This window comes from Dipodomys merriami, unplaced genomic scaffold, assembly GCF_024711535.1.
Source record: "Dipodomys merriami isolate MVZ:Mamm:240054 unplaced genomic scaffold, mDipMer1.0.p SCAF_17, whole genome shotgun sequence".
NCBI classification, from domain to species: Eukaryota; Metazoa; Chordata; class Mammalia; order Rodentia; family Heteromyidae; genus Dipodomys; species Dipodomys merriami.
The window spans coordinates 9,237,285-9,264,149 of NW_027203048.1; the positions used below are offsets into that span (position 1 = coordinate 9,237,285).

Here is a 26,865-nt window from a genome sequence, read left to right on the forward strand (position 1 = left end):
TGTTTTGCTGGTTAGTTGGAGAGAGGCATTTCCTGGATTTGTCTGCTTGGGCTGGTTTCAAACTTGAGATCTTCAGATCTCAGTCTCCTGAGTAGCTAGGATTATAGACATGAGCCACCCATACCTGGCTTCCTGAGTGCTTGTTTGAAGTACTGAAGAGATACTTGAGGTAGGTGCTGAAGAGATACTAAAATGTATGCCAGCAAATGGAGAATGCCATTGACTGTGAGATATACTGTGGTTTGAGGGTCACATAAACATCACCACTAAACCACAATGCTGCCAATCTCAAAGGTATTAAAAGGTAAAACAATCTAGGCACTGGTGGCTCATGTCTGTAACCCTAGCTTCTCAGCAGGTTGAGATCTGAAGATCTCAGAAGCCTGGATGGGGAGAAGAAAGTCTATTAGACTCTTATCTCCAATGAATCACTGCAAAGCTAGAGGTGGAGCTGTGGCTTAAGTGGCAAAGTGCCAGCCTTGAGTAAAAAAGTTAAGGGATATCACACTGGCCCTGAGTTCAAGCCCTAGTACTGGCACAAAACGGTAATGAAAAAAAGGTAAAATAGAATGGCTGAACTATGGGTGTAGTGTGAGCATTAAGGGGACTTATTTGACTGTAAAATTAAAATGTGGTGTGACTGGTCGTTTGTGCTCTGAGCTGCTTTGTGCTGCTCTGGTCCCCATCCCGTCCCCTGGCCGGGTACAGGGCCTGGAGGTAAGGGTATGGTGAGTGAGCAGGGGGGCCTTTGCTTCAGTCAACATGTAGGTGGGGAAAAGAGGGAAATGCTGCCAAAGAGCTTCGGGTTGGCATCCCAAGGGCATGGGTTTCTGGCTGTGGGACCCTCACACTGAGGCATGGTGGGTAGAGGCACGGGCTTTCCCAGACAGCCACATCTGGCTGTTACTGTTGGCTCCACCACGCCTTTCCTTTTCCTTTCTTTTTTCATCACTTCCTTTCTCGAGCCTCAGTTTATCCCTGGGCTGAGGGATTCCTGATGTCAGGACTCCAGGGACTTCCCTTGGGGACTGAAGCTGTTCGGCTGACATGAGTGAACCTGGTCACGTTGTCCAGCTGTGCACATGGTAAAGGCTCCAAAAGGTTAACTGGTGGGGTGCACAGCAGGGGGAGGTCCAGGGGGTGCTGGCTGTGGGTGGTGCACCACTTGAGAGGCAGGTGGAGGTCTAGGTTTGGGGATCACCAGCACATAGCAGTGGCTGAAGCCTTGGAAAGGAGGAGATGCCTGAGGTCAGTGTGCACGAGGGGGCTCCTGAGAGCGGCAAGGAGGAGGACAGTGATCCCCAGCAGGGAGGCCGAGGCAAAGTTGCCGGTGAAGCAAGGCGTAAGGGGACAGCGTGAGTGACGCCGGGGAAGAGGAGTGGGTAAAGGAATGGAGGAACTGGCAGTCAAGGCAGAGGATGACAGTGGACGTTGTCTTCAGAGCAAGGTGGCAGACGTGCTGTTGGGGTGAGGACAGCTGTAGAGACTGAGGTGAGATGGGGAGGAGGGAAGAGAGAGGCTCCTGTGCTCACTGTGAACACAGGACAGAAGAGGCACAGAGGAATGGGGCTGGCCTTGGCTGACGGACGGGGGGGACTTCTGGCTGCTGGCCTTGAGCCTGCTGGGTTGTCCTGGCTTGGCTTACAGACCGTGTAGACAAAGAAGGAGCCAGAAGAAAAGCAAGGAGAGAGTTGGGGTGTTGGTAGATGGGGCAATGCCAGATCTTTGGGGCACAGAAGGAGAAAGGGCAGAGGCAAAGGGGAGAGGCGGACATCAGACAGGGGGAAGGGCTGTGTTCTCAGGATGGCCAGGAGACACCAGGCGCAGCCGTGTGGTTCTGGGAGGGAAAGGCCATGAGATTCCCTTCACAGCCAACACGGAGTCAGGCAGGCCAGGCCTCCGACCAGCGTCACAGAGGTGGGTCAGCCCCACAACAAGGAAGTGGCTGGGTCAGGCCCAGCGGCAGCCACAGTCCTTGAATGTCCTGAGCACGACTCCTTGTTAGCATTGCTCAGAAATCTGCCGTGCCAATCATTTCCATCTCCTTCTGATGCTTTAGTGGAGCCAAAGGAAAGTGCCTACAGCTCAGAGAATTTTCCAGAAGCAACATATATACATATACATAGATAGATAGATAGATAGATAGATAGATAGATAGATAGATAGATAGATAGATAGATAGATAGATAGATCCATAACAAGGAGGGCATCGTTCACTGAAGAGGCAGAGAAGGGAAAGAAAGAGGGCCCTGGTCTTGGGAATGGGAAGAATCCCAGCAAGACAGTTTTGAGATGTGTTCTCAACTGGGATTAAATTGAACTCCCAGGGGACATATGGCAACAGCTGGAAATGTTTGCAGTTGCTCCAATTTAGGGGATTGCTCTTGGCATCTCGTGGTAGAAGCCAGGGAAGCGGCTTCGCTTCCTACAGTGTGCTGGACCACCCCCAGGATCAGCCAATGAAACACCAGAGTGCTGAGTTCAAGAAACCCTAGCTAGGAAAGGAACAAACAGACACACAATCAGACCTACTTAGATCACTGAGAAAGAACACAGACATCGCCGGGCCGAAATCAAAGATGGTCCAAAGAGGGGTAGAAGTAGAGAAAATAGTTTCTATGCTAGGTGTGGTGACACATGTCTATAATTCCAGCACTCAGGAGGCTGAGGCAGGAGGATAGAGTTTGAAGCTAAGCTATATCACAAGAGAAAGAAAGGAAGGAAGGAAGGAAGAAAAGAAAAAAAGAAAGGAAGGAGGGAGGGAGGGAGGGAGGAAGCTAGGGAAGGAGGAATGGAAATGGTTTCTGGCTGAGACCCAGAGGACATGGCCTTGTCCGCACACTGCAGTCCCTCTGCTGCCCCTTATACTACAATCTGGTGCTCAGCTAATACACAGAGAATCCATCCAGCAGAATGTTCCTGAGCCTGACAAATGCTTGCCTGGCTCTGAGCTGCCACAGCAATGCAATGGCACCCCTGTTCCACCAGGGGGACAGAGAAAATATCCTGCAATTCAGGATACTATTGCCCAGAGACAGAGCATGCTGACCTCTGACCCAGTGAGGGCAGGGAAGGCGGCTCCATGGCAAGGGCACTGAAGCTGGGCCCTGAAGAATGTGTAGGAGTTTGCTGGGGAGCCACAGAACTGGGAAGCTGCTCTGCACCTTGGAAGAAGGAAGCGATTTGAATGAAACATAAGGTGTGTGAGCCCTTGAGCTAGCCAAACAGGGCTTCATCACTATCAAATGACCATGGAGGTCCAGCAAGGTCTCCATCGCCATCAGGAGGAATGTGGACTCATCTAGGCCAGAGGCTTTTCCAGTTAGGCTGTCCTGATGTCAGGACACATCCAGCTTGAATGTTCTGATTCCACCATCCTGAGCAAAGGTCCTGGGGCCTGGGAGATTGGGGCCACTCTGCAGTCCTCTCTCTCTCTCTCTCTCTCTCTCTCTCTCTCTCTCTCTCTCTCTCTCTCTCTCTCTCTCTCACACACACACACACACACACACACACACAAGTTCAGCCAGGCTCAGGCTGAAGAATAGGTGCTCAGGTTTTCTTCCTGTCCCGCACAGATGTTCCTTACGCTTGAAGACACAGGACACAGATGTGTCACCTGGGCCAGCTCAGAACCCCTCACTGCCTGGAGACTCCCACTTCCTCCAGGAGGGACTCCAGGCCCCATCTCAGTCATCAGTGGACTGGTGCTCTCCCCAGAGTGGACATAATGAGGTTCAGGAAGCCATGCTGCTCTGGAGGGGGCGGGGCTCAGGGCTGGACGGTGGTCTGGGCCTGGCTCACACACTAAAGCCTTGATCCTCCCTTTTGTAGAATGAGGGCATACACCAGAAAGGCTCAGAGGTCCCTCACCCACCATGTGGCCTCAAGTGGCTGGGAAGATCAGGGGTAGGCACCTGGCATTTTCCTACACCCCAAGTCAAGGCCATGCTCTGGAGGGAAATTGTAGAGAGGTTCAAATGACCAAGGGGGCAGCCATGCAGCAAGGGTGAGCACCCAGCCAGCAAGGTCCTCCTCCAGGAGTCCCCATGTCCCCATGCAAGCAATGGGGCACCAGTGATAAGCTCTGGTGGTGCTGATGCACCTGCTGCTCTGGGTGGGTTAGGGCTCGTTGGCTGGTCAGTCCTCGTGCTGCTTGAGTCTTAGCTGCTGTTGCTGTTGCTGGGCTTGCTGGGTAGGCCCGGCTCAGCCCTGCCATGTATCAGGACGCCCCCCCCCCCCCGCAGCTACAGAACCACTGACCTCATTGTAGTAGGGGCAGTTGGTAGATTCCTTCATGGATGTGTACTTCTTGTCATCGCCCACCTCTACACACACAACGGGGTCCATGTTCAAGCCCACCAGCTGCCGAGCCTCGATCACGGTGATGCTAACCTGCAGGCAGGAGCAGGGGAAGGCACATGGAGCTCAGCTGGAGCCCTGGCCCAGAGAGCCCAGCTGACCCTGGAGGGAGCCAGCCAGACTCACACCCACACCCTGGCTGGCCCGCTTTGGGGCTTTGGATTTGCTGGGTGATCCTGGGCTCTGTGTCTGTGTTGCTTAAGAGACATGGGCTGGGGACCTCAAAGTCAGCAGTCACTAGAGTTCCCTGGGGAGGGGGCATTTCCTAACCCACGTGCTCTTAACTAATCCTATCAATGTGGGAGATTGCTTTCTCCTCCCTTCTTCTCTCCTCTCCTCCCCGCCTCCCTCCTTCCCTCCTTTTGGCCCTGCCCTCCCCTCCTTTCTCCTCTCCTCTCTCTCTGCTTATTTCCTTTCCATCTTCTCTCTAACCTCTTCCCTCTCCCCTTCTGTCTGTTTCTCTCTTTTAGGGGAGTGTACTAGGGACTGAATCTAGGGTTTGCACATGCTGGGCAAAATCTCTACTACTTGAGCCATCCCCCAGCCCTTTTGTTCTTGTTTTTGTATTTTTAAATTTTTAGCTGTTATTATAAAGGTGATGTACAGAGGGCTGGCAGTTTCAGGTAATGAGTACACTTCTTTTTGGACAATGCCTCCCCTTCCTTCACTCTCTTGTATCTCACTTTTGAGATGGGTCCCACTCACCCCACTGGGTCTAGCCTCCAACTCTCTGTCCTCCGGCCTCTGTCCCTAGGATGTACCACTGTGCCTTTGAGACCCTAGGAAATGCCACACCTGTGGATTCTCCTCAGCACTGTAGCTGTGTCTCAGAGAGACCACCAAACCCACCTCAGGAGTGTCTTGTGGACAGGAATTAAGCTTCATTAACTTGCATTAATTCAAATGGAATTGAATCAAACTCCTTCCTCATGGAGCTTACTGTAGTTACTGCCTTAAAGATTTTTAAGCATCTGTGTGTTTATGTATATTATATATGTGTGTATATGTATTTGTATATATTTACATATACATACACAAATATTTATGTATATACAAGTACATATCTAATATATATGTATGTGTATGTGTATATATACATATATATATACATATATACATATATATATATGTATATGGGGAAGAGTGAGAGAGAGAGAGAAAAACAGTTGTTTCCTAATTTCCAATGTAACTACTCTTCAAGCTATTCGTTTCTGCTTTGGAAGTTTAGGTGTCAGATCCCATTAGGGTAGCCATGGTAAAATAGAAACTACAGACTTGGGCTGTTGAACTTGACATTGGGCTCTGTCCAGCCCATACCTCTGCCAGGTCTGAGTGGAGAGGACCATGTGGGCTTACTGAGCAACAATTGTTTCAGCTACTTGAAAAGATATCCACTACCTACAAGGTAGTGTGAGGGTCAAGTAAGATAATGGTGGGTCAAAAGGCTTCAGGAACAGCGGAAAGCATGTGAAATGTGAGCATTGTAATAAGCGATTTTTCCCATAGACTCTACCTTTGGGCATTGTGGGTCTTGAGGTAGGTAGGGATGGGTGTGATGCTTAGGATTTGTTCCACAGGATTTGAACTTGCTCTGTACAAAGCCTTCACAGCTAGCGGGCTAAGGAAACCATATGGCTGTTCTTTTATGTTCTCACCTTGGGAATTTGGTACTGTAGTCGTTATGCTTTGATGCAACTTCTAAATGCTATTTTACTCAAGAGAATTATTTTTCCTTTCAGTAAAATAAAAAAGGATCATTGCTAAAATTACCACCCATTGAGTCCATCAAGATCTTGTAACTCTTCTAAAGGCAAGGAAAAATTCGTGCATCAGAGGTAATGATGTTAAGAAAATAGAAACCTCAGTTTCTATTATTCAGGGCAATTTCCTCATCATCACAAAAGCATAGAAACAGAAAATAAAGACATTTATATGTTTGAGACACACTTGAACTATGAAAGCAAACATTCCTGTTTGGAGCTGAAAGTACCTTAGCCAAAGGGCTAAGGTAAAATCTTAGAATCCATGCTTCAGAGTTTCAGTGATCACTATTTCTTCAGGGAACTAAAAAGAAAATAAGGCTAACTTAGCTGTGATCAGTTTACTACAAAGAGAGTAAACAGACACTAGAAGCCCTTCTAGAATATTCTTTATATAGTAGTTTATAGAATTTTAACTTATATGTATACTTTCCTGGGCCAGCAATCCTGGGGCTTGAACTCAGGGCTTGGGCACCATCTCTGAGCTTTTTTTTCCTCAAAGCTAGTGCTCTTGAGCCACAGCTCCACTTCCAGCTTTTTGGTGGTTAATTGGAAGTAAAAATCTCATGGACAGTCAGTCCTGCCTGGGGCTGGATTGGAACCAAGATCCTCAGATCTTAGCCTTCTGTGTAGCTAGGATTATAGGCCTGTGTGTACATTCTTAATGCTAGAGTTTAAAGATCCCATCCTCAACTCCAACTAGCTCTCTATCCTCAAAAATGGTTTCTATAAGCCAGTACTGGGACATAGACACTCATGGTTTTGGTGTATATCACAGGCTCACCAGTAGAAATGAACCTTCCCCATATCAAGAGCCTGGTTCGGTCTGATGTTTTCTATCTTGAGGCTGGGCCCATGATAGCCCTTTGGCTCTCCCCTGTTTCAGGATTCATATTTTGCTTTAGGGAGTGTAGCTAGCAATGGCTACCATACCAGGTAGAAGATGGAGTGAGGAGGAGAGCAGAGGGTTGGAAGGTGTTGAGAGGTGAGGAAAGAGAGGACCCAAAGGGCTTGCTTCACTGGTAGAAGGGAAGCCTGAAAGTACAGGGAAAAGGCCCTTGGGCGTGAGACATTGTATTTGGGAAAGGGGGCACTGCTCCTGCAGCCGGCTAGGCCTGCCTGGCTGTGTACAAGGGGTATCCAGCACTTGAAATTAAGAAGAAAAATAATGGCTATTCCTTAGTCTTCTGCAGAAAGGGATGGGTCATCCTTTCCTCTCCTCATCAGCATATTAGAGAAGATAGAGCTGGATGCTGGTAGCTCCATCTATAACCCCAGTTACTCAAGAAGCTGAGATATGAAGATTGCAGTCCCAAGCCAGCCCAGGCAGGAAGGTCTGTGAGATGGGCTCTCTCTCTTTCTCTCTCTGTCTCTCTCTCTCTCTCTCTTTCTCTCTCTCCCCTCCCCTCTCTCTCCTATTTATCTGATCTGTGAGATTCTTATGTCTAATTAACCAGCAAAAAGCTAGAAATTGAGGTATGACTCAATTGGTAGAATAAGAGCTTGAATAAAAAATCCAGCAAGAATGCAAGGCCCAGAGTTCATGCCCTAACACACACACACACACACACACACACACACACACACACACACACACACACACACACACACACACACACACACACCATAGAAACCTCACTGCCAATGGGAATATTCCAGGTAAACAGATCAATTTTAAACTTAATTTTTTAAGGGCAGAAGATGGAAGGGGAAAAAGGAGCCAGATCTGGAACAACCTGACCAGCCAAGTCCTTTTCTATGGATCATTTCACCATCTGCTTCTACAACAAGGGTCAGAGTCCCACATGGCTTCATGAAAAGCCTCACAGGGACAATGGCACATCTACTCCTCCGTCTTAGGGGAACCTAAGAATAATAGTGTTTGGTGATCTGATCATGCATGAAGAACATCAGCTGGCAGCTAGACATGAGAGTTAGTGGACCCCAGTTCTGCTCTTCTGACACATCCTAATCTCCCATCACCTCCCGGGGCTAGAGCTGTGACATGACCAGATCTATGGCGACGGCAGTGGTGACAGGGGGAGGATGGAGAGGCAGTGTGAAAGTGGGGAGGCCAGGGGAAGGGGTGCTGTCACGGAGCTACAGGCTGGAGCCTCAGGTCAGTGGCTGGGAGATGGAAGCAGAGGAGTAAAAGCTGGAGAGATATTGGGAGGTGACAATGTGTTAAGTCTTGGTGACAGGAAGAGAGAGAAAGGGAGATGTGTAAGTCTCAAAACCCAGGAATATCTGTACCTCTCTCATGGGGAGGTGAAGGTAGCTTGTTGTCTTTGAGATGTGAAGAACGGGAGTTTACATGCTAGATGCAAGGCTGTGGTAATTGGTAGGCTCATCACCTCTAGGTCTCTTTCTAGTGCATCTTGCCTTCTGAGAGGCTCTGTCCCCCAGGATCCTTCTGAATTCTGCTGTTTCCCCCTGCCCACCAGCTGTGAATGCTTTTTGAGGTCTAATTTATCAGTTAAATTCTCCAAGGCACAATTTCTGTGCCTTTCAGTCCTATTGCTTTCTGTGTTATATTTATTGCAAACAACTTCATATTTGCATATTGATAGCATTTTTTTCTCTCCCTCTCTCTCTCTCATTCTCTCTCTCACTGTTATAGTTGTGTTGTGAATGAACCTGTTAGGAGATACCTATTACGCTGTCAGGTTAAATACAATAACTGTTTCATTCATTTCACAAGGTTTTAAAAATATTTGAGTGATTCCAAAGGCTGAGACCTGAGAATTGTGGTTCAAAGCCAGCTTGGGCAGTCCATGAGACTCTTCTCCCTAATTAACCACCAAAAAGCCAGAAGAGGAGCTGTGGATCAAGGGGTAGAGCACTAGTCTTGAGCAAAAAAATACAGGAAAAGCGCCCTGAGTTCAAGTCCTAGGTCCAGCAGGTGCACGCACACACACACACACACACCACACACACACACACACACACACACACACACACACACACACACTAAACAAATAAACAAACCTTGGAAGAAAAATGTCTGTCTTGGTTAAGAAAAGGCAGCAGTTTGAAAAGCTTCTGAAAAGAAGCAGTAAGTAGTGACCTAAAGTAAACCTGGGATCGGAAGGGAACAACTAACTGTCCAGAGGCTGGATGGCAGAGTAGTGGCTCTGGCTGCTGTGTCTCTGACCCTAGGGTTAGAAACCTGGCTCTAGTCTTGACTGACGGTGACCTGGGCTCAGCTCCTATGGTAGCATCCATATTTAAGTAGTCCTAAGGATTATATTAGCTTAAATGGAAACATACATTTAGCTCCTAGAATAGTTACCTGGCATACAATAAACTTTTAAAGAATAAGTTAACCATGATTCCAGTTGATATGCTTGTATAGAGCAGGCCCGTGAGATGGTATCTGATTGGAGGATTTCATTCTTTGGAATTTTCCTCTTCTCAGTGCACAGAAGCAAATCTTTGAACTTAGACCCCCTGGAAAAGCCCTGTGAAGATGGGACAGGGTATCTGGGCTTTGGCTGCTAGCCCCAACCTCCAAGAGCCCGAAGGCTTGAGGCTGTCTAAAGTCACAGACGTGGGGACCTCTGACAGTACCTGGGGCTCTTTTTCAAGATGGGCACTAAGGGGCTGAAAACAAGGACAACAAGGTGAATCTTTGAGAAGACATGACCAGACATCACACTCTGCACACAGAGCGGTGCCACGTCCCCTACATTGTCACCTGAGGGAGGTGAGCTTGTCCACAGATGACAGCAAAACTATAGCTCTTCTCTGGGGACCTCGTGCTGGGAGGGTGACTCCAGAGGACGGAGGAGGCAGTGTGAATGTGAAGGCAAGGGGCCAGAGGCAGTGGCTACAGGAACACTGTCCAGGCTCGCACCTCAGGTCAGAGGCCAGAGATGAAATGGGGGTGGAAACTGGAGAAAGACTGCAGGAAGTACAGGAGGAGCCAGACGGGTCCCCTGAAGCTCTGTTCCTCAACTTCCCTTCCCAGCCAGCCAGCATACTTACTCAATGCTAGGAATACCCTTCAATCTTCTGACTGATCACTGAGTCTTGGTAGCTCCTTAGGGAAGGATCTGGAGCAATGGTGGGTCCTCCAGGCCTTCCTGAGAGCTGCCCTCTCCCTACCCTACTTCTACGTTATCAACAGGGATTAGATACTCCTGGTTTTTACACCTGTTTATTGTGTCATGTTAGTATAACTCTGTCTTTCAAGCTCTGGTCAACTATAGAAGAGCCAGGATTGAGGGCCTTGGCCTGCAAAGCTAAGGCTGCTGTGGCCCAGTTCCCATAGCTACCAGCCATGCTGTCTTTCGTCCTGCCTGCTGTGTGGCCACATTCCCCACCTGACAGCTGTCAGCGCCTTCCTGTCACAACCTTTTTGTCTCTGGTTTTAGAAGACATATAAGCAAAAATGTTGTGTAAATTCTATCAAAAGATACTAAGGTTGACATTATTTTCAGCATCAGAAGAATAGAGAACAACAATGTCAAAACTCATCCCAAATAACTTTCTTCAAGGGGTTGTATTTTAATTATATGAATAGTGTGTGTGTGCGTGTGTGTGTGTGTGTGTGTGTGTGTGTGTGTGTGTGTGTGTGTGTGTGTGTGTGTTTCTTCTTGGTATCTTTATAGTTTTTGCAGGTCTATCATCTATCTGATATCCAGGGCTAGACACAAAATCCCCACAGGATTTTAAACAGCACAACAAGAATTAATAAACAAAGCTCTTGCCTGAGTTTGGACCAGTCCACTTTGATACTTCCAGGAGTCCCATTCAGGAACAAGCTTACTTTGGGAATTGATATTCAGATTGTGATTTGTTTTGACCCCCAGATGTCTCTGCAGACTCTACAATGCACACCTTAAACCACAGCAGAGTTTCTAAGGCAGGAAGCCTCCAGATGGCCACCACCTACCTGGTAGTCCATGGGCCGCCCAGCACTCGGCTCCATCTTGATGTCTGGCTTAGATCTGAGGAGGAGAATGTACCATCAGGCTTGAAGAGAAGGGTCTGCTTTGGGGGAGGGGGGGTAGTGACAATGGTTGAACCTTACAAAAAGGCTGAGGGACAGAATCGTGGTCAGCAGACACTGCAGGACAAACAGAATGGTGACTGGCTGCTCTCAGTGGCCCAACAGAGAGGGATGATCAAAAGCAGAAGTTAACAGGGGAACAGACGGTAGGTTAACAGGTTTACTCCTGGGCTGGCCCCAGAGAAACTCCATGACCTGGGCATAGGTCACAGATGCTGTTTTCTGCTTTTGCAGGGAGAGAGGTGGGAAGGATCTCCAAGGACAAGAAGAAAGGGGCAATTCTGGGAAGAAGTTGTCCTGGGCCAGAAGGCTGTGTTGCTCTTCCTGACAGGGTAGAGGCAGTCGAGGCTGCAAACTGCTGTCCACTCACCTCTTGTTGGAAACGTTGGTGGTGAGAGCGGTGACAGAGGCTAGGGACACTGAGTCAGGATCCAGCCCCTCTCCCAGCCGAATGGCCAGGTGGTCAAGGTCCTCCATCTCCAGCACTGCTGGCTCATCTGGGGAAGGACAGGTTAGGAGGGCAGAGGGAAGGACAGAAAGCAGAGTCAAATATGAAATTTACTTGTAAGAATCTACTTAGTCTATTAAAGCCTATATGTTTGTTGTGTTTACCACTAATCTTGTTCTATTTATTTTAATTGAGAGTCTGCTCTTGATTTTTTATTTTATTACACTAAAGCATTGAATATCCTTTATGGAAAAAAGGTAGGAGATAAAGAACCCATGTTTTCATACTTCTCATTACAACCTTTAATTGAGTGGCTATTACTCAGGCCCAGCACAATACCAGGCACTTTGCACATGTCTCTCTAGTCCTTATAGTTAAGACCTGATGAGACAGTCAGCATTCACATGTTATAGTGAGACTTAAGACGTCACTGACCCATGTAAAGATGGTGACTGGAAGATACAATTTAGGACTTAACCCTACACTGGTGTGTATTAACCCAGTGGAATGGAGTGATTCTGAAAATCTACCCAGAGATGGTGGGTTCGAGTCTCATCCAGTGGCTAGAGTGGCAAGGGGAAAAAGGGGGGGAAAGAGGGAGGGAGAGAGGGTCTGGGGCCAGTGGTCCACACAGGAGCTTTCAGGGAGCCACTGATGGTGGGCATACAATGGGGGTACACACAGCTCCCTTCTCTACCCATTTTCCCCCCTTTTCTTCTACTTGTCCTCCCTGTCACCCCCATAAACAGCTATTTTGCCTTTCCTCCAGCTGGCTGCTCTGTGAGGGACCAGTGCCACAGGCCACTGCATCTTCCCAGACCTAGTCTGGCCTCTCTCCAGACCTCTAGGGCCTGCCGGCAGAGGCCAGTCTGGTGAGGTGGCATTAGCAGAGGCAGACCAGCGGGTCTTGCCATTCAGCAAGCACTCTTCCGTCTGTTTTCCCACCCCAGAAAGCGGGAATTGCCTAATCCACATTATCTGCTATTCCCTTCTCTAAGACTTTCCTGGCTTCTGTGAAAAGAATGAAGGCTAGGGAGCAATGAGGGCAGGAAGAGCCTTTATCGCAGGTCCACCTGGCCTGGGCATTCTGCCCACCTCCAGGAACATCCCTCCCTCAAGGACCTGGCTCCTCCCCAGCCAATGGGAGGCCAGGATCCGCCTACCTGGCTCTGGCCGACCAATCTTGAGGAAGCCTGTTTGGGCTCGGGTCTGGGAGGAGTTGGAGGGAGATCAGATTGCAAGGGGCCAGGATAGGGTGAGATGTCCTACCTTGTCTTTGGGGCTCCTCCTTGTGGGCTCGATTCTTGCCCAGCTTCATGGCGGAGAACACACTCCTTCCGGCTCTGCGGGGGGCGGGGGAGGGCCGCCAGGGTGAGGTGGAGGGAGATGAACACCGAGGGAAACACCCCAACACACAAGAGCCAAACACGGGGACACAGAAAAGCTAATGGTACCCCAACTCCTTACCTACCGGCCCCAAGATATATTAGGGGTCCAACTTCCCAAATCAGAGGGGAAACCCACTACTCCCTCTTTGGCACCCTTTCACAAGATTGAGGGGGATCCCCAGCCAGTTGGGGCGGTGGCTTAGAGCTGGAAGGAGGCGATACCTGGAGGGCTTCAGGGCCTTGGGCTTTACAAAAGCCTTCCCCCCAACCCCTCTCAATCCAGTCTGAGCCTCGCAACGCATCCAAGCTCATCCTCGGGGTCCCTGCACCTGCCTCAGCTGGTAGAAAAGAAAGCCAGAAGCTGGAGACAGAGCAGCAGAGCTGAAGAGCAGGGTGCAGGGTGAATCGCAGGGGCAGAGGCTGAGGAGGTGGGAGGTGGTAACGTCAGCTATTCAGTTCTCCGTTCTGATGCGCCAGGCCGGCCTGCCTGGCTCTCTCCAGCCTCTCTGTGCCCTGGGATTCCCCTTGCTCCTCAGTAAGCAGAGGAGATGAGTCCTCTTCCACCTATCTCTGGCCCCTCTGGTCCCGGTTTTGCCCTGTTTGCTGTCCCATCCCCACTGCAGAATCCCCCCTTTCTCCACCCCTCTGGAACTTATGGCAGACTCCATAGTTCCTACCTCTTCCTCTGGCTTGGTGATGGCCTTGTGCCCTAGGTGAAGGGTCTGCAGTCAGGGGGCCCCGGGGTGGGGACAGAGGTCCTCACTGCCCTTCAGTGATGTCCCTGCAGCCCAGCCTGTGGTCCTTAGAGCCAGGAGGGGCCAAGAGTAGGATCAGCAGGGTAAGGTGCAGTATTCCATTACTCCATCCATATTGTATGAGTGGGATATCTGACTCCCTCCACTTCCCATTCTCCTCCTCTTGGGTGTGGCTGTCATTTTGTAGGCCCATGGTGGGGGGGGGGGTAAAGGGAGTGGATGCTAGCCTATCTCTGGCTGGATTACAGCAGAGCCCACCAACTTTGGGTCTGCATCTCCCTGTGGAGGCTTGACAGTGGCTTCTAAGACCCCTCCATCTCTGCTCTGTATGTATGTAACTAACATGAGGTTGGAGAAAACCCTTCTGTGTATGGAAAGATGGTCTGGAAATCTCATGCTCCTCAATTCAGGATTGGGGAGCCTGCCTTATTCCCTGAATCTGGCCCTATCCTAAGACTTTACTGTTTAAATGCAGAGCAGGGTCTGTCTGTCTCCTGGGGAGGGGTAGGCAAGGATCAGTCCTTTCATAGATGCCAGGTCACTGGCATGTCCATGGATTTCCTATAAAGAATGAAAGAAGGCTGGTGTGGCACCATGCGCCTGCTCTCTGGGGCCCCATTGTCTGGGGTGTAACCTAGGAAGAAAGTGAAAGAAGGGACTCTACAAAAGGAAAGCTGATGTCTTTGGAATCCTCTAAAAAATAACCTTAAGAGGAGATAAGTTGTACACACATGCATATAAAACATATGAAATGGCCCCAGAGAGATTATATAACTTTTTTGAGCAAATATAGGTCACCAAAGCTTTTCTAGATGTTCGTTTGTCTCTTTTTCTTACCAATCCTGTAAGGATTGCTGTTTTTCCCTCACCCAAGCAATGGTAAAACGCAGGTGAAGAGAGGAGAAAATACCGTGTTAGTGCACCAGTAGGAGGGGAGTAGGGCACTCCCATTTCCTAGGCCTGTAGTATTTCCACTCTGTCCTGGCTGTTTTGTCTCATTGCTCTCTGACTACACCCTGAGTGAGATTCTATCCTTACCATTGGGGATTTTGGCAAAAAGGCTGTAGGGCCTGAACTCTGTAGGTGTGGCTATGGTTCCAGTGCCTGCACCATTTGCAGATTGGGACATTATTTGTAGAGCCCCACAGAAGAAGAAACAAAAGGACAAGCTATAAATAGGCAATTGCCAGTGAAGAAAATATAAATATCTATAATAATATGAAACATGTTTGATTTTGCTTATAATCAAAGAAATGCAGATTCAGGTCTGGGAAGTGGCTCAGTGGTAGAGTGCTTGCCTTGCATGCCTGAGGCCCTGGGTTCCATTCCTCAGCACCACATAAGCTATGGCTCAAGTGGTAGAGCGCTAGCCTTGAGCTGAAGAGCTGAGGGACAGTGCCTAGGCCCAGAGTTCAAGCTCCATGACTGACCAAAAAAAAAAAAAAAAAAAAAGGAAAGAAAAAGAAACCCAGATTTAAATAAATTACCTCTGAGGACTAAAATAAAAGAGTCCCACAGAGAATAAGCTAATTTAAAAATAAGTAGGCGCATTCGGGACATGACTGTGAAAAACGTTAAATTGTTGGTGATAGAAGATGGAGCAGATCAGTGAGTGTGATGATAAGAAAGGAGCTGGGCATACCCAGAACATCGCCCTGAAGGAAGGCTTAAGGAAATTGTTCCACCTGTACTTTAACTCCGACCTCAGGACTTGCCTGAGGAAGCCTGGCTAGCATAGGTTCTTAATCTATCCATGTGCCCCCACCTGTCCCTCCCTGTCTCAGCATTTGGGATTCCTTGATGCCCAGCCTCAATATCCCAAGATTTCTAAATTCCCTAGGAGTCTCTGGGAGAGCTCCGTGTTTGCCTTTGTACAATCCCTTCTTGTCACCCTTGGGCTGGGCTACCCTTAGAGTTCCAGCTCCATTCTATGTTATACCTACACACACATTACCACAGGAGCCTGCTCCATCCAGCCAGGGAGGCTCCCTACCCCAGGAAAGCACTCTGAGGTGGCAGACCCAGGTCTAAAGAGGCCCTGCTTTTAGAGAAGTTGACTGCTCAACATCCTGACATGGGACCTGCCCAGCAGCAGCAGCTTGAGACACCCCTCCCCTTGGGCAGTTATGACTCTTGAATTTGGAAGTCACTTTATTCTTTAAACTGAACATATTTGGAAGTAAAGATGGAGACTTTTTAAAAACTATACACCGAAACAATTCAAGGAAGAACCTCCTTCCTCCTCCCTCTGTATGATTTAACCATCTGAAGAAGAAGGGCTATTAGCTGTGCTCCTGTGTGCCTGGGGATATCTCAAAATGACACATGCACTCATTGATGAAAAACTGGAAAATGTGAAACAGTGGACCTAATTTCCAGAATCTTACTATAGGCATGTTGCCTCTTTTGGTTTCTTTGATTTACTATTGTCTTCATCCCCAGAGCATGATGTCATTGCCACCACTGCCCATTGTAAGTGTCTGATGAATAACAGGAGTGGATGGATGACAAGATGTCAGGAGTTCCCTACAGAAAAAAGCCCTTCTTGCTCACCAGGTCCTGGAGAGCAGAACTAGCTGTACTTGGCAAAGGGTAAAGGAGAACTGAAAAATAAATGTTCATTTAATCAGAAAAATTTGCAGATTAATCATTTGCATTACAGACTCAAATTTCAAAAAAAAAATGTACTTTGTTGATTAGATTTCTGTTGTCACGAACCCTTGAAGATCTAGAATCACCTGTGCTTCCTGCTGTGCCATTCAGTTACAAAATGATACATTCCATTGCTATTTCTCTTGAGAAAAGACATTTACAAGGAGTGCACTCATTGTAAATCCTTCATTTATGGATCTAATGATTTTTTTGCACATTCTATGACTGAGAAGTGTGTTACTGGGACTGTGTGATGCACTCAAGGTCCTAGGGAAGAGCCTGGTATTCACTGGGACCTGCAACATTTGCCCAAAGTCTCCTGGTGACCTGAGTTGCTTTAAGTTGTCACTTAGAAGGGTATGACTGCAAATGAACTGTTTATTGCCTCCACTTCCTGTTCTAGGCTTCTGTCCTTTGAGAAGCTTAAGCTAGAACTGTCAGAGCTCCTCTGCTCAAGCCTCAGGTAATTGGGATACACAAACTCCTAAGAGAAGTAGGGGCATGTCTGTGGTACTTCTTCATATTGTTTTTCAAAACTTATGGGCATGTTTCCCTTCATGGGCTTCTTCTACTTTCCATACCCCAAGTGGGGGTAATTGCAAGTGTTTTAGAAAGCATCTTAGATTTCAGTTATCTCTGAATAACTTCTTGAACATGAACACGATGGATTTTTTTTTTTTTTTTTTTGTTGGTCATGGGGCCTGAACTCTGGGCCTGGGTGCTATCCCTCAGCTCTTCAGCTCAAGGTGAGCACTCTACCACTTGAGCCACTTCCTTTTTTTTTTTTTTTTTTTTTTTGTAAGTGCTAGAAATCAACCCCAGGGCCTTGTGAGGCTAGGCAAGTACCCTCTCCCTGAGCTTCATCTCTAGCTTAAACTGATCCTTTCTACAAGAACTATCTTGACTTCAAACTGGCCTGTTTATACACATTTCTGTTGTACCAAGGGCTTGGGAGACCCTCAAGTACTTGCCCTAATGCCAGAGTGCCAGGAAAGTTGGTTTCTCTGTTGTTTTTTTTCTTTTTGCAAAGTTGAAAAAAAAACCCAGCATCCTAGAAATATGTTTCCCATCTCCCCCACAGCAGCCTATCCTAGAGTCCCACATGATCGGGGAGCACACATTCTTTCTGGGTTAATTGTTGTTTTCCTTATTGCTACTTCCATTTCCATCCATCTCCCCTTAGTGGAGATCGAAACCAACCTGCTTTGCAGCACCATCGCTGTTGCAAAATGTTCCCAGTTTCCTTTCTCCAGGCTAAAAAAGACTTTCATCTCTTCTTAGAAATCCCATTTCCTATGCTTTCAGTAATCCCATTGCTCTACATATTAAAATACTACTACATGTCGGCTTACTTTATCTCAGACATTAATGTGAGATAGTAAACAATTAGAATGAGGTAGGCCCATGTATGGCAGGTGTACCACGTGCTCCACAGTGAGGTACCTTTTACCCCAGCTGATGCCCACCTCAGGGATCAGGCCAGTGTGTATCTGGCTGGGAACAGACTGGAGACCTGGACATCAAGAAGGTGTTTTGAACATCATAATCACCACTGGAAACGTTTGCTTCATTTATAAGCCTCTAATATCTAGGTGGCCACAGAAAAAACCTAGACACTGGAGCCTCTCCCTCAGAGAACCCCCCCCCCCCAGCAGCCCCATCATTTCCCCCTTGCCTCAGGTTGCGGCTCCTTAGTTCCCTCTTCAAGCCTTGCCACCTGCTCTGCCTGAGGCCTCTGGCTTTACTTAGTACCTGTGAAAGCCTCCATTCCTCAGGTCCCTGCATGGAGCTGTCATGACTAGTGCTGGTATGTAACAAGCATGACTGTAACTCAATATGCGTTCAGTAAGGCAACAGATGAGACTAGAGTTCCCTGGGATCTTAACAATACATAGATTCCTCAGGCCCCGATGAGCTCAGACCACTGGAGACACGATTGTCGTATTGCCTCTGTATCCTCATTGTAAAAACATGTGAGGGACGCAGTTTGAATAAATCTTAGTATATCTGGGACGCAGTTTCCCAATCTGTAAGATAAAGACCACATCCCTGGCCTTTCAGCTTTCTGGTTATATTTGAAAAGACTTGACTTTGGAGTACAGTCAGGTGCTTTCCATTTCCTGGGTCAGTTATGAGGGCTGGATAGAAGTCAAATTCCCTGAGTTTTTAAGTCTGCTCTGCCCTTCCCTGGAACTTAGGTTTGTCATCTGGAAACGGGTTGGCCAGAGGCCTCCTCTGGTGCGTTCAGTCCTGCACATAAAGTTCTTATGAAATTCCCTATAATGCCAGTCCCCTCAAAGACAATGTGCTCACGGGGGCCCTACAAGGCCTGGCTGGAGGCTGCTAGCCTGGTCAGCCCCTTGCGGCTGCCCCCTCCCATCAGTGTTCCCTTTCTCCTCTCCTCTCTCAGGCAATCCTGATGTCTCCTTTCCCTAGAAACCTTTGGTGGAGAACGGAGATTGTGCGGGCCAACAGAGAATGGTCATTTCTCTAGCTCTCTGGGTCTTTATGTCACTGCCATACCCTACAGCCAGATAGGGTCCAGAACTTGCGTTTTTTGGGCCTCCAGGGCTGTATGTCTAACTTCCCAGTCCTGTCTACACTGGAGCATGGTGACTAGTTCCTTGTGCCCTTCACCCTTGGCCTTGAGCCATTCCTTCCCTCACTGGGAAGCTTAGGGGCCTGACCTGCAGCATTGAAGGTTGCTAAGCAGGGCATGGAGGAGGAACAGGACACAGAAAGGAGAGAAGAATCCCCTAAAAGCAAGAATGGAAATCAGAAGGCCCAGCTCCCTGTCCACTCCTATCCTATCCCTCCCTGAGCCCCCCCCCCCAGGGTGCGGTTGGAAGACCTCCCCTCGCCCCGCATGCATCTGCTGCTCCTCCAGGACAGCCCCTTGCGATGTCCTTGCAGATGTCCCGGCCCACCCTCTGCAGCCTTGTGTGAGGAGCCGGAACCCACCAGCTCCGCCCTGGCTTGGGACACCTACTTGTGCTCGCCATTTCTGCCTCCCTTGGTCTTCGCTCTGCCTTTGCTGAGTAAGAGGAAGAAACGAGGAGACAAGGGGATGTGAGTGAGAGGGTGTGGACCAGAGACCCTTGCAGCCTTAGACCCTGATCCTGCTGTCCCCCCACGTTCCCTACAGGGTCTCCTGTCCCACAGATCCCTCACTCCATAACCTTTGCTTCAGCAACCCTAGTCTACTATGCAGGGGTCCCAAGACCCCAGGCTCAGCTGATCTCCTCCTTTCCAGGAAGAGGTCTGGTGATGTCAGAACCGAGGCTGCCCTCCCCAGGCCTGCTCCTCTCCCACCTCATCCCCAGGTCCCCTCGAGGGGGCAGGAGCTCCCAGGCTCTGAGGTCCTCCAGGAAAAGTGGACTGAGGCTGCTCTGAGAGGGGGAGAGGGGCTCCTAGGCAGGGTATTCAGCTGCTGGGAAGAAAGTGAGCTACCATGCCAGCGTTCTGAGCAGGTGAAGAATGAGTCTTCCATCTTGCTTTAGGGAGGCTTCCAGTAACCCTTCTAGAATGTTTTTTTCAATGCCTCCCTAGTGCTGAGGCAATGAGGATGAAGAGAAGAAAGTGGACCACCACTACCCGTGTCTCATACACCATCCTGGCACAGACAGACTTGATGCCATATTCAGACAGGCCTCAGAACAGTGTACCAAAGCCCAGCAGTGGCCAGCTAACCATTGTTAGGCTCAGTGGGTCAGAGTTGTAACTCAAAGGGGTCAACATTAGTCAAAACTTAGCTAAGACTGCTGAGCAGAAAAGTGAATGGCAAAGAAGGAGAGGCAGGCTTGGCTACCCTAGCTCTGACCTGGATGGCTGGTTTGGGGGTGGGGGCCCCTATTAGGATCCTCTGTCAGGGCTAGTTCCAATGCAGCAGGGGCTTCTGGGAGTCAGTAGGAAACGGAGTGTGAGTTTCACTGGTTCCCACCTTCCTGTTCCTCCAAGGATAACTGGTTTGTTAATGTGTTTGTGTCCAGTTCTGGGTTGTGAATTCAGGACCAGGGCATTATCCCTGAGCTTCATTTTGCTCAATGTTAGCATTCAACCACTTGATCCAGAGCTCCACTTCCAGCTCTGTTTGGGGATGACTGGGTAGGTAATTTATTGGAGATCAGGCTCTCATGGACTTTCCTGCCCAAGCTGGCTTTGAACTGTGATCCTCAGATCTTAGTCTGCTGAGTAGCTAGGATTACAGGCATGAACCACTGGTGCCTGGTTAAGAGCTGCTTTTTTTTGAATGATCAAGTCAGGCTCTAAAGGAAGGATTTTCTTTCTGATTTTGTTTTTAAAGAACTCCTCAATCCTGAAAAAGCTGAGAGTACTTGTACACTAGAGGAACCCAAAGGGCGGGTACATCATCTGGGAGGGGCACAGGTGCACAAGAAGATGGAAACGGAGTTCTAAACAATAAACTGTGAGCTCTGTCCCTTTGGGCTTGGCTCAGAAGTCACTGTCTGGCTCACATCATCAGGGGCTCTGCCTCAGCCCCTCCAGGCCTTAGAGCCAGGAAAGGGGGTCCACATGGGCCCACACTCTCTAAAAGTAGAAGGCTGTCTTCTATGAAAAAAGAGTACTCTTCTGGGCATGGTGTCTCAAGCCTGTAATCCTAGCTCCTTGGGAGGTAGAGATTGGGAGATCATACTTTTGATATCTGCCCAAGAATCCATCTCAAACAATGGCTGGGTATGGTGGCACATGCCTGTTACCCCTGCTAAGGAGAAAACACACTGGCTGGATGCAGTGGTATGTGCCAGTCACCCCCAGGAAGCACACAGGAAGCACAAATAAGAGGGTCACACACCCTGAGCCAGCCAGGACATACAGTGAGACCCTCCCTCAAAAATAACTAATGCAAAAAGGAGCCTGCTTAGCAAATAGAAGGCCTTAAATTCAATCCCCAGGACCTCAACAAACAAGCAAAAAGCAAAAAAGAGAATACTCTTGTGATTTTACCACCGTTGCTATTATTACTGTAGCCAACATTTGTCCAAATAGCTGCAAGACACTGTGCTTGAATCTGTTAGGTCTGCTGGCCCTGCTGTAATTGATTCATCCATCTCATGAAGAGGAAATCGCATCCTCCTAGTCCTACTTTCTAAATGAAAGACACAGGCTACCCCAGCCATGTAGCCAGCAAACAATGACCTCCCCCTCCATTCACTTTGGACCTTCTAGAAGATCTGCATGAGTCTGAATTTCCTCCTAAGTTCACATTGCGTTTTTGGTGTTTCTGCCTGGCTGGTGGGTCTTGTTCCCCAGCCTGTTCTCTCTCTGTTTGAGCTCAGCTCTTGGCCTCAGTTTAACTCCACCCCTTCCTTAAGCGTCCACTGTGATCATTCCTTGTGTTGCTAAGTGTCCTCAGGCTGGGAGAAGCAACATGGCAGCCTGCTGGGAACTCTAGGTCTTGCTGGGAACTCTAGGTCTTGCTGGGATCCAGTGTTACACAGTACCAGGGATTACTTGGGCCTTAGCCCTGGACTGCAGTGGGGACCCTAACCTCAGATAGAGTAGCTGGGTTCGAGAGATGTCTCCTGAGTTTCACTTAACCCCCAAATCTAAGCATGGCCAGTGGACCTCTGATCTGCCTTAGGAACCATTTCAGCTCTGGGCCCAACCCGGTGAAGGGAGGCAGGGAAGGATTTTTCTAGCTCTTTGGGGGCCATAGGAACACATAAAGCAGCACCTGGGGTGAAAAAGGTTCATACATATTCATACAGCTCTTTCTTCAAGTACCTATGCCCAGCTGCCCTTCACCCCAGGCATCCGGGAGAGGTCCCTGACTCCCACAGATCTCCACTGGATTTGCAGGATGTTCCTAAGGAGGACAAGAAGAGGGGTCCCTGTCACTACCTACCTCTGAGTGAGACCCAGCAGAGAGCAGACTGGCAGGGACATAGAGAGGAGGCTGGGCAGCAGCAGGAGGGCAAGGTCAGGTAGAGAAGAGGAGAGAGTTGCAGAATGAAAGAATCTAGGGGCTCTAGAATTCAGCTGCAAGATTAAAGCTTTGGCTCCTTCCTTTGTCCTTTCTAAGACATGGTTCCTAGAGACAGTGTCAGCACCAAGTGGTGTATGCAGTCCTCAGTGCCATATGAAGGATGTACGTGCAAACACAGGTACTGGTGTGTGTGTGTGTGTGTGTGTGTGTGTGTGTGTGTGTGTGTGTGTGTGTGTGTGTGTGTGTGTGTGTGTGTGTGTGTGTTAAAAGCTGAAATCTCTTTCTACATTGGTGTAGAGATATGCTGACATGCAGGAAACCAGAAGTCTGATTCCAGGCATTACAGCAACATGGACGTGAGGTTAGTAATTCATTCTTCTCTGGGAAGGGAGGGGTACATGAGAAAGACTACTGCCCCTTCCTCTGCCCTTGACCTTGCCCAAAGTGGCTGAATCTCCTGAGTGGGCAGCATTAGACAAGCCCATGGTATAGGATGGAGTGGCAGAATTGAGATGGAGCCGGATGCTGGTCTCACGCCTGTAATCCTAGCTAATCAGGAGGCTGAGATCTGAGGATCATGGTTGAAAGCCAGCCCTGGCAGGAAAGTCTGTGAGACTCTTATCTTCAATTAACCACCAGAAAACCGAAGTGGCACTGTGGCTCAAGTAGTAGAGTGCTAGCCTTGGTGAAAAAGCTCAGGAACAGTGCCCAGGCCCAGAGTTCAAGCCCCACAACCAACAGAGAGGGGGAGGGGGAGGAGGGGGGGAGGGAGAATGGAGACAGGGCTAAACAATGGCACAATGGACCAAGATGACACACTGTTCAGGGTAGAAACAATTGGGGCGTGAATTTTTTTTTTTTTTTGTCAGTTATGGGGCTTGAACTCGGGGCCTGGGCACTGTTCCTGAACTTTTTCAGCAAGTCTCACATTCTACCTGTTTAAGCCACAGTTCCACTTCCAGCTTCCTGGCAGTTAATTAGAGATAAGACTCTCACAGACTTTCCTGCCCAGGCTGGCTTTGAATTGCCAACCTCTGATCTCAGCCTCCTGAGTAGCTAGGATTACAGGCATGAGCCACTGGTGCCTGGCAATTGGGGTGTGAGTTTGGAGAAGAAGGAAGTGAAGGCTGGGCATCTACACATGCCTAGCACCATGGAAGTGTCTCATCTCAGTTCCTCCTTACACCTCTGATTGCATGAGTACGGCCATCTCACAGATAGGACAGTGGGGCTCTGGACAATGGAGCTGGGACTTGAGCCCTGCGCTCCCTATTGTACCTCACTGTCTCCTGACAGTGTGTTGCCTCCTGGGGGGGGTATTCTGTAGAGAGTGGGAAGAAACTCTTGGCTGCCCTGGAAAGGCACACACAGTGTGTGGGGGAGGGGGAAGCTTCGAAGGAGGGAGGGAGAAAGAAAGGAGCCTTGGAAACTGGAGAGGAACTGGCTCAGCATTACCTGGGCTACAGCTCCCACAGAGGGCATCCCTTTCTCCTCCAGGCGCTCCCAGGAGAGTTATTCCCATGGCTGCTGTCTATGGGGCCTTAGTGGAACTTAGCATTCTGATTTAGGCCAGTGCTCCTCTCCCTGCAATTGATGGTCCCCCTGTAGCTGCCAGGCTGTCCTCTGAAAGTCCTTTCTCTGAGTCTATTTGGAACCAGCTTCACCCAGCTCTTCCTCAGCTGGAAGTGGCAGATGCAGGCAGTGGTGGCCATTTGTGTCAGCATCTCACATCCCCACTGCTCCTCTCCTTAGCAATTTGATCCCCACCCTGTGTGTTGTGAAAGACAAAGAATCTGCCATCACCAGCCTTGTCTGGGCAGCCCTTGGCTCCTCAACTACAACCCGTTTCTCTTAGACCCTCTTGATTTCTCTTAGACTCTCTTGATTCTCCCACAACTGGGCTGGTGGGGGAAGGGGAAAGACCACAATAGAGATGGAAGAGATGGAAGCAGACAGTTCAGGGATTCTTCTCTTTTTTTTTTTTTTTGGTTACTCGTGGGCCTTGAACACTAGGCCTGGGTGCAGGCCCTAAGCTCTTCAGTTCAAGGCTAGTGCTCTACCACTTGAGACACAGCACCACTTCTGGCTCTCTAGTGGTTTATTGGAGATAAGAGTCTCACAGACTTTCCTGCCTGGGCTGGCTTTGAACCTGGATTCTCAGATCTCAGCCTCCAGAGTAGCTAGGATTATAGGTGTGAGCCACTGGGGTCTGGCTGGAGTCCCAGAGATTCCTAACTGTGTTCTTGGAGGGGGGAGAAGTTGTGTGCAGTAAGGAGGGGGTGAAAGTGGTTCAAGTCCAAAGAAGGAAAGCATTATTTGTCTGACTATAACACATCTGTTCCACCGCATAGATTGAGAACCTGCATGTTTTTCTACATAAGGACTGAGAAAACTTGTTGTGGGAAGGAAAGAGTGGAAGGAGATTGGAGCAAGTAGCTTCCAAAGGGAGGGAGGGTCACTACTCTAAAACACAGCCCAGGCATTTAGACTTACTGACACCTCACACATTTCCCTCCTCAAGGACCAGGTATCAATGGATCCTGTTTCACTAGCCTAGATACTTTGTCTCTGAACTATAAGCACAAATGCAAGTATATTTCCTTTTTAGTACAACTAGCACATGGAGAAAGAGCAGACTGGACAGTTTCCTGCCATCTTTGTGTGGCAGGTCATTTGCAGGACATGGACCTATTCTTCTCAGCAGAGGGCAGACTGAGCTCAAACTGGGATATTGGCCTCATTCCGGCAAGAAGAGGCCTTGGGTCTCTTTTCACTGGGCCAGGGTGGAGACCAGGCTATCTGCCCTTGGTTGGCACTGCTAGGTTTTAGATCAGAAAAGCCAGAGGCTTCTTTGCTCCTAATTCCCTTTTCTCCACGAGGGGCAGAAGGCCTCGTTTCTTTCCTTCATGTTAGAGCTCAACCTCCCTTTGCTTCCCTAATGGTCTGGGGGAGGCCTGGCCCCATAAGCTTGATCTGAGCTCCCCATTGCCTCCCCAGTAGCTTCTGGGGTTGGGTGAAGGCCCAGAAGGCCTTCCAGGAGCTCCAGATCTCCTCCCTGTGTCTTCGGGAACAGTGGGCACACGGAGGGTCTATCCTGTTACCTCCGGAAGCTCTTCTCGCCTGGTGGCCGAGAGCCAGGACGGGAGCTGGGAAGTAGCCCATCTGTCTCTTGGCTGTCCTTCCCTTCCTCTTGAAGAGACTCATCCCCCAGGAAGTCTCCATCATCCCAGGAGCCCACCGTGCCATCCATGGCCTGATAGCGGATCTCCACACATAGGCTGGTCTGGAGGGAGAGAGAGAGGCTGTGAGTAGCTGGGGCAGCAATAAACAATCACAGTCCTGGGTTCTCTGATGCATTAGGGGTGTTTACTGCAACTCACAGGAAGAAGGCTAGGTGGGAATCCCACCCCTCCACTCTACTTTGCAGATAAGAAAACCAAGACTCAGCAGCTTAGTAGACCTGGTCCCTCATCTGTCTGCACTTAGCTCCACCCACTTCTGGTCACCTGTGCCTGGGGCAGTGCTCTGAGTCTACTATATACACAGTTGAGAGTGCCATTCAGTGCCCCTAAAGACTAGGTCACTTCCTTGTCTTCAGAACTGGGGCTATATACATGCACCAGAGGGGTCTCCCTGGTAATAAGACCAAACTATTTGGGAGAGGACCCAGGCCCTGGGCTCCCTAGAAAGCTCTGAAACCAGCACTTTTTCCTGTTTTCCCACTCTCCTGGAAGGAGGCGATCTTGGGAATGTCCTGGGCTTCTCCTTTGTGGAAAGTAGAACTCCAAAGCCAGACTACAGCTTAACAAGTGAGTGATCTGTGTCTTTGGGCTACTTCATCTCTAGTTTCTTGCCATGTACAGGAAGGCTCAAGTTTCCTCCTCAATACACATGGTGAATGGAAGTTTCCCAGACATAGTTGCCTTTGACACAGATCTGGGGTAAGTTGCTCTCATGTCCTGATAGACAGTCTTCCCTCTGTTTAGGCCACCTAATGTCCAGGCTTGGGTTTCCCAAAGGGAGAGCAATGCACACCCATTTTCTGAGCTCTCTTTGCTAGATGCCATGCTAAAGTGCTTTCACATAGACTCAGTTGACGTCAAGGCGCCAACTTCTCTGACCCAGCATATGAGGAAGTTAAGTTACTTTCCTGAAGTCACATAGTTAGGAAGTGCTGAAGCTGGGATTTAAAGCTGCTTACCTGAATCCAAGTCTGATGACTTTTACCCTGAGCCAGTGTGACCACTCTGATGTGACCAAATATATTCATGGAAACAACATGGTGGCCTGGATTTGGAAGCCCTGTTGTCTCAGGGATGCCTCTGTTCTCTGACCTTGGACAAATCCACTCCTTATCCAGGACCTTGGCATTCCCATCCATTAAATGGGTAACAGAGGTCAGTGGTATGTGAGCTAGATGACCTGTACAGTAGATCCTTCCACCTCCCTCCCTTGCCCCTTGGGTAGAGATCCTAAGTGGGATTCTAGAAATATAGGTGTGACTGCCCACATCCTGGTTCTTTCTCATCTCACCTCTGACAC

At 49.0% G+C, this 26,865-nt stretch overlaps 1 protein-coding gene across 8 annotated transcripts in view; it reads right to left on the reverse strand.

Moving 5' to 3' along the window:
• Otof (otoferlin) overlaps positions 1 to 26,865 on the reverse strand; it is an 88,267-nt gene that overhangs the window by 27,031 nt on the left and 34,371 nt on the right. For 7 of the 8 annotated variants that reach the window (XM_070025183.1, XM_070025176.1, XM_070025175.1 and 4 more), the window contains 5 exons: positions 25,425 to 25,606; positions 12,851 to 12,924; positions 11,504 to 11,630; positions 11,017 to 11,071; positions 4,261 to 4,392 (listed from right to left, as the gene is read on the reverse strand). In XM_070025183.1, coding sequence (XP_069881284.1) covers positions 4,261 to 4,392; positions 11,017 to 11,071; positions 11,504 to 11,630; positions 12,851 to 12,924; positions 25,425 to 25,606 — 570 coding nt within the window. The remainder of the gene's footprint in view (positions 1 to 4,260; positions 4,393 to 11,016; positions 11,072 to 11,503; positions 11,631 to 12,850; positions 12,925 to 25,424; positions 25,607 to 26,865) is intronic. The other variant, XM_070025182.1, reaches the window with a different exon arrangement.